We start from the raw sequence: 19,324 nt of genomic DNA on the forward strand, positions 1-19,324 counted from the left end.
TGCTCTTAAGATCCCTCCAAGCTGTGTTATTTTATGATAATTTGTAAATCTTTCAAGCCATAACATATGTTCATGACTACAGCTTTCAGTGATTAATTCATGTAAAAATGCATAAATTCTTCAGTAACTCCATATAGTTAAAAAATAATTTTTAAAATGATAAAAAATTAATTGGTTTGTAATGGTCAAGAAGTATAGTCTGGCTATTGGAGTTGTAAAGTCTGGACACGTAATCACTACATAGACAAGAATGTGCAATTAGTGACTTTTTTTCACTTGTTAAGGTGTCCTAATCAGAGAAGAGAATGTAAACTTTGCATCTTGCAGATTATCTTGTTTATTTCTCAGTAAGTTTATGTCAAACATGATGATTTTATAAACCAAGTGTAATGCTGTGGTCTTTCTCTTTTTGCCTCTCAAAATATCACCATGATAGTCTTTTTGATTAAAAGCTGCTTTATGAGTACAATAGTGCTGATAATCTCGGGTGACAATAGAACGTCATTAATCTGGACGCATACAAGAAGACGTCATTTGAAAGTTCTGCACACTTGAAAGTCCGTAGGAACAGGTTACAGTTTGCTGAACTTCAGAAGCGTAAGAACTATTTTTTTCTAAAGCAGGGATCCCAGGATTCTCCAGAAGGAATTCCCTCCATCTGATGCAGTTGCCTTTGTGTAGCTTTATGTATTTTTACTTCACAAACAGATTAATCGTGACATTTTTAGTCTCCTACAGGTCTATCAGGTTTTACAGACAGCTTTGCTTATTTGATGAAGTATGTCCAGCATATTTTAAAAGATAACAATTCTGACCAGAAAATCCTGAACAGTGATACTTATGTGTGTTAGGAATTATTTTCTTGCCAAATTTTGCTATTTTGTCCATAGACGTTGGTTCTCGCAGAGATCTTAAGAAATGTGCACGTTTTTTGGTAGGATAAATGTATCAATGTTTGTTCACATAAAAATCTTAACTCTCTGGGCTTTTTTCCTTTCAGGGTTTTTCTTGGTCTTTTTTATAAGAGAGCTACAGATTAGTAAATCCCTACTTTCTTTTCAGTTCCTTTAGTGGGGTGGGGGATTGTTTTTTAAATGGTTGATGTAATGGTTGCTTTTCAGGAAGTCCTGATGATGCTTGATAACTATGTAAGGGACTTCAAAGCATTGATTGACTGGATACAGCTACAGGAGAAGCTAGAAAAAGCTGATGCTCAAAGCAGGTAATTAGATTTATATATTTTTAATCTACATCCAAATACTGTCTCATACTAAACTTCATTTTGTAGCAGAGATTCAGCAAATAGAACCAATTTTAATATTTGCTCTGGGGCATCAGGAAGGAAATTTTCCTTCTGGGGACAGAATTGGTGTGAGGGCATAGAGGGGATTTTATCCTCCCTGGTAATGTTACCAGTGAGGAGCTGTGCCAGAAATGGTAAAGAGTTTGGAAGTATAGTATCAGAAAGGTAAAACTGATTACATCATTACAGTTTGTGCCTAGCGTTGAATTTGTGCCTTGGTGCCTAAGTTTTTTAGCTTTGAGAGGTAAATGAGAAGTAAGGTTTTGCTGGTATCATTTGTGTCTGTACAAGATGGCAGAGCCATAGTATGTGTGGAGCGATACACTCTAGTTCTTCCATTTTCCTTTGTTAGGTAGTGAGTTCAATCACTCATCTGCCTAGGTAGAGACAAAAAATAGACCAAACGTGACAGAGTGGTTTTTTAGTTGTTTATAGGTTATTAATCCTCCTAGTAGTACTGGAACCAGTTAAAAAATAATTTATGTAAGTGCTTTTCTGAATCTGTCTTCACCAGCACTGGGTTCTACAAGTTTAGTTTTGTTTTTAACTGCCAGTTGTAATTTTCATGTAATCTGATAGCTTCAGGAGCAAGAGTTAAAAATAAAAAAGAAGATAGCGTCAGCTTCAGTGAGATGCATAATGAAACTGCTACCCCGGCTTCCATGTCAAACTACATCTGTTTGGATGAGAACATTTTATGTTAGTGGCAGTTAACTTAAATCAACCTGTTCAGTTATCTTTGCAAGTACACATTTATCGGCAAATGTTATTGCTAACAAAGTTTGGTATGTCAGTATATGATAAAGGGAGGGGATGGTGATATATTTGGTTGCTTCTAAAGTTTTCTATGTACTGGAAATACTTGACACTTATATTAACCAAAGCACCATTTAAACTGTATTGAATGTTCTGTTACACAGCATAGGAAAACGTAGGGTACCTTAAATTGTGGCCTTTGATGTGCATTTTCATTGTCATTAGAACTAGAGGATATTTCCAGTCCTACCCTTGATCCTTTCTTTTTAACTGATTGGTTTGATGTTTGGTGCCACACTGACAGTTAAAATAAGCGTTGTAGTCCTGAGAGTATGCGTTATTTTTTATATGGGTCTGGCTAATACAGTTTGGAGTTGTAGAAACATTTGCTAAGATGTATGATTAAATTCAGTAGTATTCATTAATACTTCATAGCATTTGTTGGTGCTGTTTTTCCTTTAAGATGATAGGGGAATAGTTATTGCGAATTTTATTTTTAAACTTTTCTTTCCTGCATTTGCAGACCTACTTCATTAGCCTGGGAAGTAAAGAAAATGTCTCCAGGACGCCATGTGATGCCAAGTCCATCAACAGATAGAATTAGTGTGACATCAAATGCTCGAAGAAATTTAAATTTTGGGTATGAAACCAGATCATAAGTTTATTAAAGCTAAAATAAGGATTCGTTTGAAGCAGAGTTCCTGAATATGCTATTTTTCTATAGTAATCAGTATATTGTTTTGCTGTTTATTAAGTCATATATGCAATTATTTGCATTCACGAAAGAAAAGCACATGGTCTGTAAAAGAAAATCCTATCAAGGACTTAGTTTTTTACTTACTTTGTTATATATTTAATTACTGGTCATTCCAAAAACCTGAAGATAAAATACAGTTAGTGTATTTCATGTTATCTATTTAGTACTCTCTTCCAACTACAAAACAAAGGTCAAAATGTCTGTAATATGCATTTTAAAATTGCCAGTGTATGCAGTGGGAATGGCCACCTGAGTGTGCAAAAGTGTAGGTCAAAAAGTATAAAAAAATATTAAAAAATAGGTCAAAATGAGTGAATTTAAAGTGAGTTTGTGATTTTGATGAAAAGAAAAACTGATACTAGTTTAAATATAGAGCATATTATATATTACAATAAGGCATCTTGTTAAAATGAAATTGGCTGTTTGAAAGCAGTTCAACAAAAATGTGCATAAACACCAGTTTAGAGCAGCACTGTCTGGCACTGTTTTCAGTTCTGGAGAGCATGTATGTGTCCAATTTAAATCTTTCTCAGGGTGTGTTTGGTAGTTCATTAGGTTTGTTGGGATCTAGAGCACATACTATACTGTTTCATAAGTGATTACAGTGTCCTCAGCAGAGATGTAATATTAGAATATTTGGTCAGTACCTCCAAGTGTTGAACTTTCTTAAATTTTGAATAGCAAATATTTCTACAAAAATACTACAAAGTGCATTTGGTGGAAAAATCAGTCCAGTGGTGCTAGTCTCTTTGTAGATGTATGTATTGTTACCTACCTGGCAACACCTGAGTGGTGTCTGCTTAAATGCATCATGATGGGGAGAAGATATGCACAAGCAGTCAAGTGAAAAATTTGAATCTGGTGGAAATCAATGCTTTTTTATTTTTATTAGAACACAAACAACAGCTCAGCGTAACAATGTCTTTCAGCTAAGTTTTTTTTATATGTAATTATATGTTGCTATTGTTGCTAGAGCTGTTTTATTCACCATCACAGGGAGGTGATTAGCAGCTGTGTGTGTTAAAGCAACTAATAACAAGATGAGTTTCCTATGCTTCAGTCTTGCAAACTTTTTCTTCTGTCTTAGTCTGCTTGTGCATCTCAAAGCAAGGCAACACCAGACAACTACAGTATTTTGTGTGTGTTTAAGAAAATAGGATAGAAAATAAGGGTTTAGACATACTTGGTGTACTATGGAAATTTTTGATAGAATGCTAGAAATTATTCAGAAAGGAATAGAGGACAGAAGAGAAGGTGGTGTTGTACCACTGTAGAAATTCATAGTGAATGACTTGTATCTGTGGTCATCTTCAACTCTTCCCAAAAGCAGTATAGAAAAAGGAGGAAAAGTACAGAAACCGGAAACAGGAACGATCAGAAATATCCAACAGTACTGATGCAAAAAGAGGAGAATTTGGAGAAGAGATAACAAGAAGGGTATGACAAATAAAATCACTTACAGAGAAGATGAGTAGGAAAATTTTGTTCATTATTTTTCATGAAAAGGAATTGGAAGTACTAATTAAAATGATCAAACACCAAGCCTAAAACGACAGAAGTATTTTTCAAGACTTTAGTATGTAGAATTTGTTATTATGCGATGCTTTGGATGCCAAAAGCATTAAATTACTTTAGAAATTAGTATCACGAAGATTAAAGTCCATCTTCAGTTACTTAAACACGAAGATGTGTTTAATAAATTACAACAACTTTTCAGTGTAAATTGCTGCAACCTGGAGAGTATGCCAAAGGAAAAGTCATTCTGTACTGCATGGTTCCAATAGTGTCTTTGCTTGGCTGTATGGAACTATCAGAGACAGGGTACGGGGCTTGGCCTTTTTTCCTGGTTTCCTCATAGGAAATGGTATTGCATCCCTCTAGGATCAGTGGGGATTATTAAAAACAAACAAACCAGCCAGCCACATTTTTATAATTTGTGGAATTATTCATGATAGGGGTTTTTTTGATGAGTGACTTGATAAAAATAGGAAATAATGAGAAATTGACGTCTCAGTGGGCTTAAAATAAGTGAACAGTCTAGCTATATGGGGGTTTTCTATACTTTTATTTGAAGCTTGCAAGATCTCCATTTCTTTATCCTTGATTTGCTTTAGCTAATGAGGCAATTGAATTTGTTGGACTGTTTTAATCAGTGTTGTAAAGTTTGGAAAAGAAATCAGTTGTACGATTGCAGAGAAAATGACTCTTGCTACAGAAGAGAATTGGACGCTTCTTGAACATGTGCTTCTTGAATGTTACCATTTTCTAATTTAAAAAAATTTCCTTGCATCCACTTAAAAATATATAGGTTTTTGCTGTAAGCATTGTGCAGAAAATAGCAACTTCTTACAAAAAGCAAAACAAAATAATTATAAAACCACTGCAGTTCTGTCCATCCAGAAATTCAAAGTTTGGGTGGTCAGCATTATTTAGACTTTCTGAAAGTTAATAGAATGGCCTTCCATGTTTCCAGTTTATTTTTGCTGAGTAGGTAATAGAAAATAGAGCTATACCTTTATTTACTTAACCTTGGAACAGTATGTTATGGATTTGTGTGATCTACATTTACAATTAAACCTGCCCTTTCTTGGACTTCCTGCCCATATGCTTTGTTAGACTCCTTGTATTAGTAATGGTTGCAGCCCATTCTGTACAGTTCATTGATGAAATTAGGCTGGACCCGGGAAGATGCAATAGAAGAGCTGTTATATTGGTCTGTAAATACTCACCATATGTTTATTTCTATGATATTAAAATTTGGTATCAGAGAATGTTCCCTGTGGGGACTGTTTGTGCATCACTAGTGTTGCAGGTTTCTTCATTAGACATGAAAAAACTTTAACCTGAGAATGTAGCTTACTGTTCATTTAGTTTCGTTGACTACTAAATATAAGGAATCTAATTTGGAAATTTTTCTGCATGTGCAGCGCTCTTTTCTATCTTCTTCTAACTTTTCTGTGACTGGGAATATGTAATAGGCTATCAAGGTAGTTACCCAATAGAAACAAAAAAAACCCAAACCACCCCACTTGCTGATTTATTGCCGTATCCTTCTTTCTGTGGTTAGATTTACTTTTTTCATGAGGTAAATTTATAGGGATTTTGCTGATGAGAAATCTGCTGAGGCTTTAACGTTGAAGAACTATAAATTTCATTTTTTAAAACTCTTTACAGAGAAAAGGACACAAGCTGTATGAAGAGTTACTACAATAAGCTTTTCTTGTTGTTTTATAGTAGGTTACAGTTTCTGAAACTAGCTCTCAGTCTGAATCATTGAACACCAAGATTAAGGAGAGAGTGGGCTGACAAAGTTTTCTAATGAACCATTCTATTATTTGATTAGACAGTAAAAAAAGCTATGACTTTCATTTAGGAACCCTGCAGTGACAATTTCTGCAACACGCCTGGCTCCTTCTGGTGTAAGTTGGGCTGATAAGGTGAAAGCCAATCATGGAACTAAAGCTGCCAATCCTGAGCTAGCAACAGCACAAACCTGTCTGCCACCTCCAGCACAGAAGTCATCACGGAAAAATGGCAAGTCTCTTTAAGTGGCTTAAGTTATTTTCACAAACTCTGTGGTATCGAGTGTGATGACCTATTTTCAAATCAAAATTAAGTGTAATTTTGCAAAATACAATGTTTAAATTAAGTATTGAGATAAAAGATTAATGCAGCCCTACATTGGAATAGTTAAGTTTGAGATAAAGTTGTGTTTTCATGTGTAGGTAATATTCCACTGTATTTCCACTAACTAGAATTTGATATGTTAAAATACCAGTGCACAACAGCCCAAGAAAGAAGGGTCTTTGGTCACAAACTGACAATCTTAACTGACTGCAGTTTGGAATGGTTTAACAATATAAAGAATAATACATGTCCAGGAATCTGTAAAAAAGAGCTCAAGATAGTTTTATGTGCCCAGGGAGATGATGTTACTAGAACTGCGCTGAAGTAACAATTGACGGTTTTTTTTTTTCTTTGAAGACAAGAGTTAACCACATTCAGTTATGAATTGTTTCTCTAAAGATTGTCCTTAAAGAATGCTTGATGTGGGGTCTTTTGTTTTAGAAAGAGATTTGTTTAGTTGTAGACATAAAAAACTTCACCATTTGGTTTATAAAGTTAGTTTCTTTGCACACACTGGAACCCTGAGATTGTCTTCAGAAATGCATTTTTCCCATTTATTTTTTTCATGTGTGGTCCCGGATGACTTTCTGCAAAATAAGCAGGCAAGATGTAGAAATGGATATTCTGAAAGAAATTAAAAAGAAATGTTAATAATTTTTTTTTTAAAGAAGAATTAGTGGAAGAGCATGTATTAATTGTATTAATTTCAGATAGTTGTACGTTCAACCTAGTAGTAGTAGAAGTCATGTGTAGTGGTTTGGAGACTTGTGGTATGTTATGGAACAAAATACCTTGTCCAAGTGTCTTGCACTTTAACATAAATGAGTTCAGTAGCATGCGGATTCTTACGCTTAGAAAAGAACAATCAAAACCATGCTCTAAAAATGGTTCATTGAATGGGAATTGATTGATGCTGTTTGCATGAGGGAATATCTTGCAGGAATATAGTTGCAGTGAGCTGGTTAGAGAACAGTAGCAGTTTGGCTGAGTTTTCAACACTGTAACTGAAGGTGTAATTCCACCTTTAATTTTTGCCAGTAGTTGAAGCTATTCACAATCAAACCTTTTTGTGTTGATTATTGCTCATATTAAAGTGACAGACTCCAAGCTGTTGTTAAAATACCTTTATTGGGGATTCTTGTGCATATGGAGAATTTTATTAGCTCATGGGGAATAAAACTGATCTGCACTTCCATAAGGATAACATATTTTTAAGAGGCTAAAAGGAGAACAAAAGACCTTATCCCTATGTTAGTTTTAGGCATTTAAAGGGCTGAGTGAGGAGTCAGTGTTGTGCTGTGTTTTATTGGCCATTAACTGCAGCTGATAAGCTCCAAAAAGAGCAAAACCACTTAGGTCCTGTAGTACTGGCCTGTAAGTGTTCAGTAGTTTTCAAAATGAAGTGTACTATACAATTCAGACTTGAAACATTTCATTTTAAGAAATAACAGTCATTCCTTCTAGAGGCTTTGTTTATTCTTAAGAATCCATTATCTCCGACATTCGGCATTGGAGAATTTCGATGATTTTCTCATGGATGCATTGTAATGTTTTTAACAAATCAAATTCTCTTTAGGAGCATGTTATCCTTTGCATGGAGGCTAGAATCACTTTGGTAAAATCAAATTAACCTCACTGAAGCACAAGAGAATCTGTGAAGTTTATGCAAAGGGAGCCACAAAGGCTCTTTGCATGCATTATTGAAGCAGATACGAGGCTTGTGTATCATCTGCTCTGCCTGTTCACCAGCTAACGCACTCATAGCTGTTAGGTACATTCAGGCCTTGTGGGAGGGAGGATTCCTCCTGCCACCCTGTAATGCTTTCTTGCCCACCCTAAATCCCAGCTGGGTCTTAGAGTGGCAAGATTTCCCTAAAACACTTTTTCTCCAGTGATTTCCAACAGCATTTATCATTAGGTCTCACAATGGTTTTGTGAAGTGGAAGAGTGGTATGATACTGTATCTGTTTCATGGTTGATGGAATTTCCAAATTTAACTAAGCAAGTCCTTAGGGAGAGAGAAAATACATTATTTTTCCAGATATTTCTTTAAATTATTTTTTTTCTGGATGTGTAATTAAATGAGGTTAAATCATCCTACCTCGTTTCCCTCATTAATCTTAGTGTTAACTTCAGTTAATGAATTTAAAAAAAATAATAATTTTGTCTTTCATGCTTGAGTGTTTTCTACAATATGAAACATGGTCCAGTCTTATTGTCTGACTGGTTTATGGCAGGAGAAAAGATTAGTTTAGTAACAGTAGTACAGTAGCCTAGCATGAAATTAATTCCCAGGTGCTCCTGGTAAGGTTATACAAGTTTAGAGTGTGTATTAAGACTGGAAATAGGTGCTTAGAATTAGAATAATTGCTTATTGTTTGTACATAACTTAGGAGAAAGGGCAGTCAATAACATGTAAACTTTTCAGAAATACTGAATGTTTTTGCTGTTGCCACACTTGAAATCTAGTTTTATTACTTATTATTGTTATCTTTCCATGCTCATGTCCATAGTTCTGAATAGATGTAATGTAGCTAAGCCTTCAGGCTTTGCAGGACATACAGTCCTCTAAAGTAACTGTCCTGATTTGGGCTCAGACATGCTGGCACCTGATCTTGTGGAAGCATGCATAACTTCTGCATATTGAGAACAAATTGCAGGAACGTCATCACAGACAGGAAAGGACTATTTATTCCTGACTGGGTTGTCAAATTATTATGCATAATTTCTGTTGAAAATTTTACATTCATTCTTTTTTTATCTTTTTTTTTTTTGCCCCACCCCCTATTTTTAAGTGGCCATGACAACATCTCTAACTGAAGTCTTGCCTGTTAACCCACCATCTCTTGTTATGGTTTATAAATTTACCACTTCTTGCACCACTACGTTTTCTCTGGTGTTTTTGTTCTTATTTTATTGTTCTGGTTTTCATGTCTTCTGCCCTTTAACTGTGTTTCGGCTGTGTTTATATTTCCATATTTGCTTCCAGATTCTCAAGTAGTCATGGTTTTCCAAAGCGCCTTTTAAATGCAGTAATACTACTTTAGATTAAAAAAAAAAAATTGGGGCTGAAGTTTAGTAATGAGTGGGGAAGGTCAGGTAGGCTTTGGTAGTCTGTTACTTGCAAGTAAATTTTTAAGAAGGAGCATGCATCTCCTGAGGTAGAACTCCTTAGTTTATTGATGTTGCCAGTAAGACTGCTTGGCCAGTTCTTCCAGATGGAGTAACTTTGAAAGGATAAGGCCCTGGTGGCTATGAGGGCCTCAAGGTAACAGATGGCTTGTCAGTTCCATGTAATACAAGAGCAAGCAGGGACAGGGAAGTTCAAATGAAACTAGAGAATGATCAAGGTAGTCAAATGAATTATTCATTAACAAAACTCTGGGAGTAATCAAACCCAGCATGTGATACTTAGCATGTGGAGATGGCTACTGGGCTATAAGAATTCCAGACTTAAGAAAAAAAGTGAAGGAAGGGAGGAAGGGTGATGCCCTACTGAGTATTAACTTTGCTTTAGATTAGGAACTATGTGATCTAATGTCAATAAATATATTAGCTTTGCAAACATTTTGTTAAAAACATGCCTGGAAATGACTGAATACTAAACTTATAAGTGAATTAAAATAAAAAAGTAACTTCTTGTGCACAGTTAGTTGTCAGATGGCATAAAACTGTTAAACTGATTCCAGACATTTCAACAGTCTTAAATGCATGCTTGCGTTAAAATCTCTTTTGTATTTGAAGAATTCACCAAACAATATTCATTCAAACACAAGTATTTATGTGCTCTTAAAATAATGGGATGAGTCTTGAGTAATAATTATGACTGTGAACAAATACAAATTAAAAATTGAACATGTATGGCTTTTACTAGAAGATTAATTCTTACTGTAGTAACTGTGATTATGGCTTTGCTATGCTCTGAATAATTTTATTTGATTAATTCTATCTGTTTTAGAGTACTGAGAAATATGCCATGAAACAAGGAATCAACTAGGGAAGGCAGGCAAGAATTTTTTTTTTGTAGAATTAACTTCAGTAGATATTAGTAAAGATTATCAGTAGAAGATATTAGAAGGCATTAGTAAAATTATTATTAAGATATAGATAAGATTAATATAACTTATTATCTAGATGTTAGTAAAATTATCTTTAGGTAGTAGATACTACTAAAGGGTGTCTCCTGATCTTTTTCAATGTAGAAAATATGCCTTATGTAAGAGCTGACTTCAGTTTTTCAGAACAAGTAGAAGTGAAATCTTGCAACGATCTTGTTTCGTAAGTGACAAGCAAAAGGAATCATAATCCAAAAGTCTGCTGCATTAAAGCAATGGCAATTTTTTGGTTGATTTCAGCAGTCTTCTGAACAGTTTCTTTGTTGTCTGCATATTACTTGCCAGGGAAATTTCTTGGCCAAATTTTATTATAAGCTATATACAGCAAAATCTTTGTGTCCTACCAATTACAAAAGTCAGTGGGGTAGGAGCAGGTGTGATATACAGGGGACCTAAGCAGTCCTTGTAGTCCCATGTAATGCAGGGCCATATTCTATACAGGCTGTGTTCCTGGAGCTTTCTGCAGTAAATCTGTTTGTGATTCTTGCAGAATTAAAACCCTATTCCCTGGAGTATTGTTGGAGATAAGATTGTCTCTGAGAGAGTAGTAATGTGTTTCGATCACTTGCTCCTGTGGGTAATAATATTTTTTTCTATGTAAAGATGAAGAAATGAAAATAAAGCCAAAGTCACTTACAGGGGTCAAATGGAAAGTCTGTGGTAAAGCAAAAAAATATAATCCATATATTTTTGATTGTCATTCCCCTCTCTAATCAGTGGTGCATACCAAAGCATGTGCAAGTGCACATAGGGGGAATGAATATAGAAAGGCTTTTTGCAGAGGTACGCTGTCTCTGGTTACCGTCAGTAATCTGAAGAGATCAACTGTAGTAATTCACACAGAGTTTTGGAATTTTGTTTACTTTAAAATATACAGCAAATTTTCTAGAGTAAAACAGTTTCAACAGTAAAATATCAAATTGAATTATCTTTTTGCATCTGTCATATTATCAGTATTGTTAAGGTTTGTGAACAATGATACAGTTATGTAAAAACAGCTATGGCATGAGCTGCTCAGAAAAGATAAATTTCAGTACAGTCCTGTTAACTTCACTGGTAACTCATGATTCACACCAGCCATTGGTCTAGGCTGCTGTGTTTTATCCTGAGGTGTTAAAAGAACCCAGTAGTTAAATAAGCACTTAATATTTGTGAAGTGCTAGTTGCCAAGTGAAGCAAACTATGAAAGTGCCATTACTTCTGGTTTAGGCTAATTTCCAGTTTATTGGTTACTGTTGATGTTGAACATCAGTTCAAATCTACTGAAAGGTAGTTAAGTCCAGTAGGTACAACGGTTTTATCTTTTACCTAAAAGAATCTTCATTTTTATTGATGCTCCTGTGACTGTGCCACTGCAGTGCTTTGCAGTATAGCACTTCTAGTGAAAGTGTTGGTACCAGAATTTCTGTACTTGTTTTACAGTTGCCAGAAACATGTGCCCTGGAAGGAAATTTAAAAAGACTCCAGGATTTTTTGACCATGAAAACTAATGTTAAGACATGTCCTTTTTATGTACTGTAAATTGCTTTAAAATAAATATATGTATTCTGAAAGGAAGAAAAAATATTTTGTTCTCTCATCTCCCTATGGGTGTGTTGCATATAGATGTTACTGGCAGTCCATAAAGATGGTTCACTTCTTGTAACCTAACCATCATGTGTTCCTACTGAAAGCAGGTGGTATTTTTAGAGAGCCTAATGCTTTTAACTTACATTTTTTAAGCCACTTCATATTTTGCTTTTAAAAATCAGACCTCTAGAAATGCAAGTTTTAAGCCAGTCTTTAAGTTGGTAATGTGCAATTCATCATAATATACAAATCATTCCATTTTCTCACCACCCTTGGGTGTTTCAAATGACATTTTTTGACAACCAAGTAGACTCATATTTATTCATATTTATGTTAAACGTTAATGTTTGAGCTCTGATCTTTATGCCTGAGGTACAGGACCATCTTTGTTAGTAAAAGCTTTGGAAATACCCAGAGAATGAATTTTGATATATAAGTTCTGTTCTATTCTAGATTTTTTTCCCCTCTGTAAATCAGGCAATTTAGTGTTGGTTTTTTGATTCTCTGCTCCTCCAGGTAAAAATAATCTCCCACACCCTTCTCTTCCTTTTATGTGAAAGATCCTAAAAATAGCTTATGCCAAAAGTATATTGGAAAATATGGTGCATAGTTAGTTCTTGAGTTTTTTGCAAGAACTTCTGTTCAGCAGTTAGACATGCGTGGGCTTACTTTTCACAATTGTGAGTTGTACCATCAGGTCTCAAAAGAACCACAGTCATTTCAAGATGTATGGGAATTTATGTGCTGGTATTAATTGCTGGCCACAAAAATGTTGTATATGGAGAAGGGTGTTCACCTTGATATTCTAGAAATGTGATCACACTTAAGACCTGATACTTTAGGTGGACAAATGTAACTTTGAAGGCTTTTCAGGTATGTACCAAGATTAGATATCAGAAATGTTGATCAGCAAGTTGTATTTAACAGCTATTTAGTCATCAAAGCAAATTGAAGAAAACTACTCTTCTATTTTCTCCTTCCATTTTCAGTCCCACTATAGCAATATTTTGCTATTTCCTGGAATCCAGGAAAAGAAATTTTCCGAAAGCTGACACTGATTAGTGTATTTTTATGAAACAAGCGGAAAAAGTAAGGAAAACATTTCTGGAATAGTAAGTCACATTCTGGACAATACTTTCCACACTAAGATGTGCAGTTACATCTGTGCTTGCAGAGATTTGCACTTTCATGAAAGACCTCCAATGTTACTGTTGCTAGAAAGAAGAACAAGGGTGTCGTTGCTTTGTTGTGCTTTACCATCTCGTGAAATAGCAATATAGACATGAAAAGCTTAAGTACATGTTGCCTTTCTTCACATGGTTTTGTGTATGAGTAGCTTAGCTTCTTGAATAACAGAGCTGGTCCCATGAATAGAGTTGTTCAGTGTTTGTGAAACTGATAGCAACACTTGAAGTAAAAAGCTTTGCTAAAGAATATTTCATTGATTTTTTTTTGGTATTGATTTTTAAAGAGAACATTTTTATCACACAATTTGTGTAATACTGTAATAAAATAGTTGTTTATAATACTTCTATTTATAAGTCTCCCTTTCTTAGGATGGAGTGTTTTATATTTTATGTAGATCGAAAGGATGCAGAGGGCTGGGAAACGGTTCAGCGGGGAAGGCCTGTTCGATCTCGATCCACAGCTTTGGCAACAAAAACTCCTGTAGCTGCAGAATCACTGAAGTCCAAAGGTGACAGTGACAAAGAAAATGTCATTTCACCGCCATCAGAGAATAAGCGCGGGAGTTCACTCGCTGACAGTGGTGCATCCAAAAGCACAGAGCTTGTACAGAAAGATCCTTTACATCAGTCTGAAGGTCCTCTTACTGAAAGGACTCAGGTCAGTACAATTTTGAACCATTTTCTAACCTTAAATCTTGCAACTTTTTCTTTAGAGCATTTTCTACAGGTAGTGTGGTCTAGAGGTTTTATTCACTAACCAGATTGGAAAAGGATTTAAAAATAATGGCTATTTCAGTTACATTTATGGAAACACGTTAAGATGTTGGCACAAATAGGCAAGTTAAAAATCATGAGAAGAACCTTATATTTTACAATGCTGTGGACAGGTTTTGCATGTTTTCCAAAAACTCAGCATTAGGCACATCTCATACATAGAAGATTTCTGGTAGAAAGATCCAACTTTTGTAAGGTTACGAGCAACTGAAATAGACGTGGAGTTATTTGCATCACTCACTGTAAGGTTGCCAGGTATTTTGCTAAAATCCTTTTGACTCTAGTGACTTTAAAAATCAGTATGTTACATTTTGTTAATTTTGCAAATGCGTCTTGTTAGTTCACAGCACATGCCTCGGAAAACAATGGGGGCACTGGCACACCAATGCAAGAAGATTCCTTAAAAACAGTTTCTGAGATGCCTCTGGTTCTCACAAATACTGACTGTACTTCAGAAACTCTGCAGATTAATGAAGCTTCCTCCCTGATCACTGATACTATAGACAGGCATCAAACAGAAAAAGCTAAGACTGAAACTGTAATGGATCCCTCAGATATTTCAAATGTGAGTGCTGCCAGATTGGTAAGAAATCTTATAAGAATTTTGAGTAAATAATAGATATAAGCCTTAATTTTCCCATTCTGTGTTGCGTTGCACGGTGTTTATTGTTAGCCCGCTGTAGAAATTGTAGCAAAGTCTGTAAAGTACTTACTGTAGGAAAAATAATTTCTTGCACAGATACTTTTCATGATAGGATTTAATTCCAGTGAAGTTCCTGAACTTAAACTAGAAAGATAGAAGTGCATTATTTGGAATAGAGAGATCTGTGCTCTCATTACTTTTTTTACATATATGTTTGCCATAATTTTTCATTTCCTTCCACTATCAATCATTTTAGATCAGACTCTTTTTAAATTCTTACTCCAGTTTTGCTAATTATTCAAACTGGAAACACATGGCATATCCAAATTCTGTTAGAAACAAATGTAGACCTCTGCCTTTTAAGACTAGCTGAACTGCTCTCTTGGGTCTTCCTGTACAACTAGCAATTTGGATGAATGCCATTCTTAAGCAATAAATGTTAAGTCAGTATCCTCTTTTTATGTGGCTTCCTGAAAAGAATGTCATTTCTTGTCTGTAGAATTCTGCAGGTTTCAAGGTGTGTCTGCTTTACTGGGATTCTCTGAGTGGAGAATTGCAGTAATGCTATGTAAAATCCAGGTTATTCTTTCAGGTTATGTTTGTTTTGTTTTCTTCAGATACTAGATTAAAATTCTGATTTGCAGAAGTTTTCCTGTAAATAGCTTTCCCTTTAACATCTTTTACAAAGATTTCCAAGTCAAGGATTTGTTTGTTTTTAGAGCTGATTTCTAGCATCTCATCCACTAATGTTGATTCAGATTCTCAGCTATTTACAGTTCAGGATGCTGACAGTTTGGTGGGATTTGTGTCTCTTGTGAGCATCTTACTACTGATTAGTTTGCTTTGAACACAGATTTGTGCATTGTGGCACATTGTTTGGCAGCCGGAGTGGAAATGAACCAGTCAGTACTGGACATTAGAGAAGGAAAAGACAAATCAGTCAGCATATTCAGGCTTACATTCTTGCCTAACTATTTTGTCATTCATGTTGAAAAACAAGTATAGCCTGAGATTCCATTGTATTAACTGTGGTAAATTTTACAGATACAGTTCATCTGCAGATCCATTTTAATCTTTAAATAATACTTTGGCACATGATTCCTTTTCTGGAGATAACAGCAGGGCATGCCATTAACGTTTCAGAGTATGCATTGCATAGTCCCTAAGATTAGGTATTTAGAAGAATAATTAGAGAACTGTCTTTGTTGCTGTTTATGACAGTGTTCGTGTAATACATTTTGGAATGAATGTGAATGGTAATTAATTTCCTAAGTGTTTCATGTAGCTATTAAATGAGTAATAGTTGCTAGTAGTTTTAGTGGGGTTTGTATTTCAGCTACCTTCACAAAATATAGCAGTAAAGGAATTACAAGTAATTAGAAGTTGAACAAAATATCGTATAATTCATATTAACTATATGGAAACACTTTTGTGTGCCTGCTACTGATTTTGGTTTTTTTTCTGGTTTCATGTTTCCTACAGTCTATGGCAGAAGTCCTTGCTAAGAAAGAAGAGTTAGCAGATCGTCTGGAAAAGGCAAATGAAGAAGCCATTGCAAGTGCTATTGCAGAAGAAGAGCAATTAACAAGAGAGATTGAAGCAGAGGAAAACAATGACATTAATATTGAGACTGACAATGATAGCGATTTCTCTGTGAGTGTTAAATTTAAAGTACCCAACTTGAAGCCGTCTTTGATGTCAGCAGAGTATGAATATAGAATTTGTTAGTGTTAATGTAATCTGGTTTGCATGCAAATAAAGTAAATAATGTCATGTAATGATAATACCATACTGTCTAAGGTATATTTAGCTAAACTCAGCAGCACAGTGCTGCTGACTGGTACAAAGTCCTCTGATGTTGCAGTCATTATCCTGCTGCCTATTTCTGTGTGCAAAACTGGGAGAGCTGGGACTTGTTATTTTCATTGCTACCACACAGGAGCTACTCTAGGTTGAAGCAGAAGTCTCCATTTCTACTGTCAGAAACAGCAGGGACAGCATCTGTCTTTGAGATGGCTAGTTCAGTTTGGAAACATTGCTGAATATCGCTGAGTTGGCACTGTTTAATATGTGTGTACACCTGCGAATTGAGGTTTATGTTTTTACGTCTGGATCATATTAAATTTCAGGCTAGTATGGGTAACGGAAGCATATCTTTCTGTGGTATGTCTATGGACTGGAATGATGTTCTGGCAGATTATGAAGGTAAACATTCATATATTACTATGCTTATGTTGAAATGACAGTAAAAGTTAGAAAAATGCCCATTTTAGTCATGGCTAGTTAAGGTTTCAGAAGATCCCCCTAACATCTAATTATTATGCCAAGTTGTATTATTTTTTATGTTATTTCCTTAGGAAAGATGGACTTACGTGTTCAAACTATCTCTGTGTGTCTTTGTTCTTCAGCTCTCTTCTCCCGTCTCTATTAGAATTTTAAAATTAGTTATGCAGTTTATCTTAACATTTGGATAAAAGCGTAATAAAATCATTAAGCACTGAAAATGCACAGGGATTAGACATGCTTCAGCCTGTGTTTGCACCTTACCTAAGTTCAAGAGAACCCATTTGAGAGAGAACTTGCAAGAGGGACTAAGCCTCATTAATTGCACTTCTCCCAGAAAAGTGTGTTTAAATTATCTAAGACTTTGTTTTCTTTATGTACAGCTCGTGAATCATGGCGCCAGAGTAATTCTTGGGGAGACAGAGTGGAAGAAGAGCCTGCGCGTCCACCTGGACATGGAATACACATGCATGAGAAACTGTCGTCACCATCGCGCAAAAGGTTTTAGAGTTGTTACCTGTCTTGATTAGCCAGTTAAAACAAGCAACCAAACTCATGGCTGCATGGTTCATAAATCTACTTTCTTTAAGTCCGTGGGTGGAAAGTGTTATAGAAATCAGTATATTATTTTCATAATGAACTAGGCTTATGCTACATAGTCCATTAAATAAAGATTTGAAGACTAGAAGAACAGTATTTACATTTAGGGGAAATTAATTGCTCGCCGGTGGTCTGTTTGTTTTCTCTTACTGAAAATAACATAGAAATGTTTGCAATGCTGTCAGTTAATGTTGTCTCGCTTGCTTTTGCTCTGCTTTGTTTTTTATTAAAAGAACAATAGCAGAATCCAAAAAGAAACATGAAGAGAAACAAATGAAAGCTCAACAGCTGAGAGAAAAGTTACGTGAAGAAAAGACACTGAAGCTTCAAAAATTAATGGAGAGGGTAAGCTTTCTGTAATACAAAGGAGCCAGTCTGCTGCCTTTCAGTAAAGATTTTTTTTTTTTCCCCCACGTAGTCTAGAAATGTTAGAGATTAAAACTAGCGGTGAAATGAGATTTTCCTCGGAGTCTGAGTTCACATAGTTTTCACAGATGACTCGTACATCACAGATATTACAGAAAGCATTATTTCAAATCATGAACTTCTATGAGAGTGTTGCTGACATACTATACTGACTCAGATTCAGGGAACGCACGATAAAAGTAGAAATGTGTTGCATGTATCTGACATAAATGGTAAAACTCACCAAACTGAAGCAGTTAGCAAATCAGTATACTTTGGGTTAAACTTAATGTAGGCTTTGTGTAGAGCATCAAAATGTTTTATTACTCTAAATAAAGCTTCAGATATTGGGAAATTTTGTGGAAAAATTCAGGCCCTATTTTCAGTTACTGTACTAGTAATGAATTTACTCATTATATATAGGAGAAAGATGTACGGAAATGGAAAGAAGAATTATTAGATCAAAGACGAAGAATGATGGAGGAAAAATTACTCCATGCAGAATTTAAACGTGAAGTGCAGCTACAAGCAATTGTGAAAAAAGCACAAGAGGAAGAAGCTAAGGTAAGTTATTTTGTTTTAAAGGGGAACTATTTAATAGTTATGCTTGTATATGTTTTATACCTTGGAGTGCTAATGAGTAGGTTGTGAAGGATGGTGCAAGTTAGATATGAACACACGTAAACTGTGAAGCTGATAAATGCTGATCTCTCTCTAAAATGGAAAATTTTTCTCTAATATGAATTTAAAATTAATTAGCTGTTATTAGACGTCATGGTGGGTTGGACTGGAAAAAAAGATGGGTTGAAATAGAGAGCTGATAGTCGTCTTGCTTCATTTGTTCCTCACAGAGAGTATGGCAGCATTTTCAGTGATAACTAGTCCTCCTGGAAGGAGTAGAAGATCTTATTATCAATTCTCTGCTTTCCAGCATGTAAAATGAGAAGTGGGGAGAGCTCATTGCTCTTCTTCTTTGTTAAACATCCATTCTAGATCCAGCATTCTGTGTCCTTAAACAGTTCTTTTGCTGTGTTTTGTACCACTAATGTTGTTAAACAGTTGGAAATAAATAGAAACCTACAGTTAGCACATGGCAATTATTGTAAAATAAGTATTTTGTTTTGTTCTCTTCTGACTTCAATATGTAATTTCATAAGATGAGCACTAGATGAATGCTTTTTGGTTTACCGTACTCATATTACTTTGATAAACACTGTCATGGTTTAACCCCAGACAGCAACTAAGTACCACACAGCCACTCACTCACTCCCCGCCCCCCCCCCCCCCCCCCCCCCCTGGGGGGGG

The 19,324-nt window shown here is 35.4% G+C and overlaps 1 protein-coding gene across 3 annotated transcripts in view; it reads left to right on the forward strand.

Annotated features, from left to right (window-relative positions):
• Positions 1 to 19,324, forward strand: part of SCAPER (S-phase cyclin A-associated protein in the ER) — a 170,718-nt gene that overhangs the window by 29,432 nt on the left and 121,962 nt on the right. For 2 of the 3 annotated variants that reach the window (XM_010571658.1, XM_010571655.1), the window contains exons 6-15: positions 1,122 to 1,222; positions 2,583 to 2,699; positions 6,190 to 6,350; positions 13,710 to 13,972; positions 14,429 to 14,671; positions 16,214 to 16,384; positions 16,861 to 16,936; positions 17,398 to 17,515; positions 17,848 to 17,959; positions 18,443 to 18,583. In XM_010571658.1, coding sequence (XP_010569960.1) covers positions 1,122 to 1,222; positions 2,583 to 2,699; positions 6,190 to 6,350; positions 13,710 to 13,972; positions 14,429 to 14,671; positions 16,214 to 16,384; positions 16,861 to 16,936; positions 17,398 to 17,515; positions 17,848 to 17,959; positions 18,443 to 18,583 — 1,503 coding nt within the window. The remainder of the gene's footprint in view (positions 1 to 1,121; positions 1,223 to 2,582; positions 2,700 to 6,189; positions 6,351 to 13,709; positions 13,973 to 14,428; positions 14,672 to 16,213; positions 16,385 to 16,860; positions 16,937 to 17,397; positions 17,516 to 17,847; positions 17,960 to 18,442; positions 18,584 to 19,324) is intronic. The other variant, XM_010571656.1, reaches the window with a different exon arrangement.

The sequence above is a fragment of the Haliaeetus leucocephalus genome, unplaced genomic scaffold (assembly GCF_000737465.1).
Source record: "Haliaeetus leucocephalus isolate CR32 unplaced genomic scaffold, Haliaeetus_leucocephalus-4.0 Scaffold339, whole genome shotgun sequence".
Lineage (NCBI taxonomy): Eukaryota > Metazoa > Chordata > Aves > Accipitriformes > Accipitridae > Haliaeetus > Haliaeetus leucocephalus.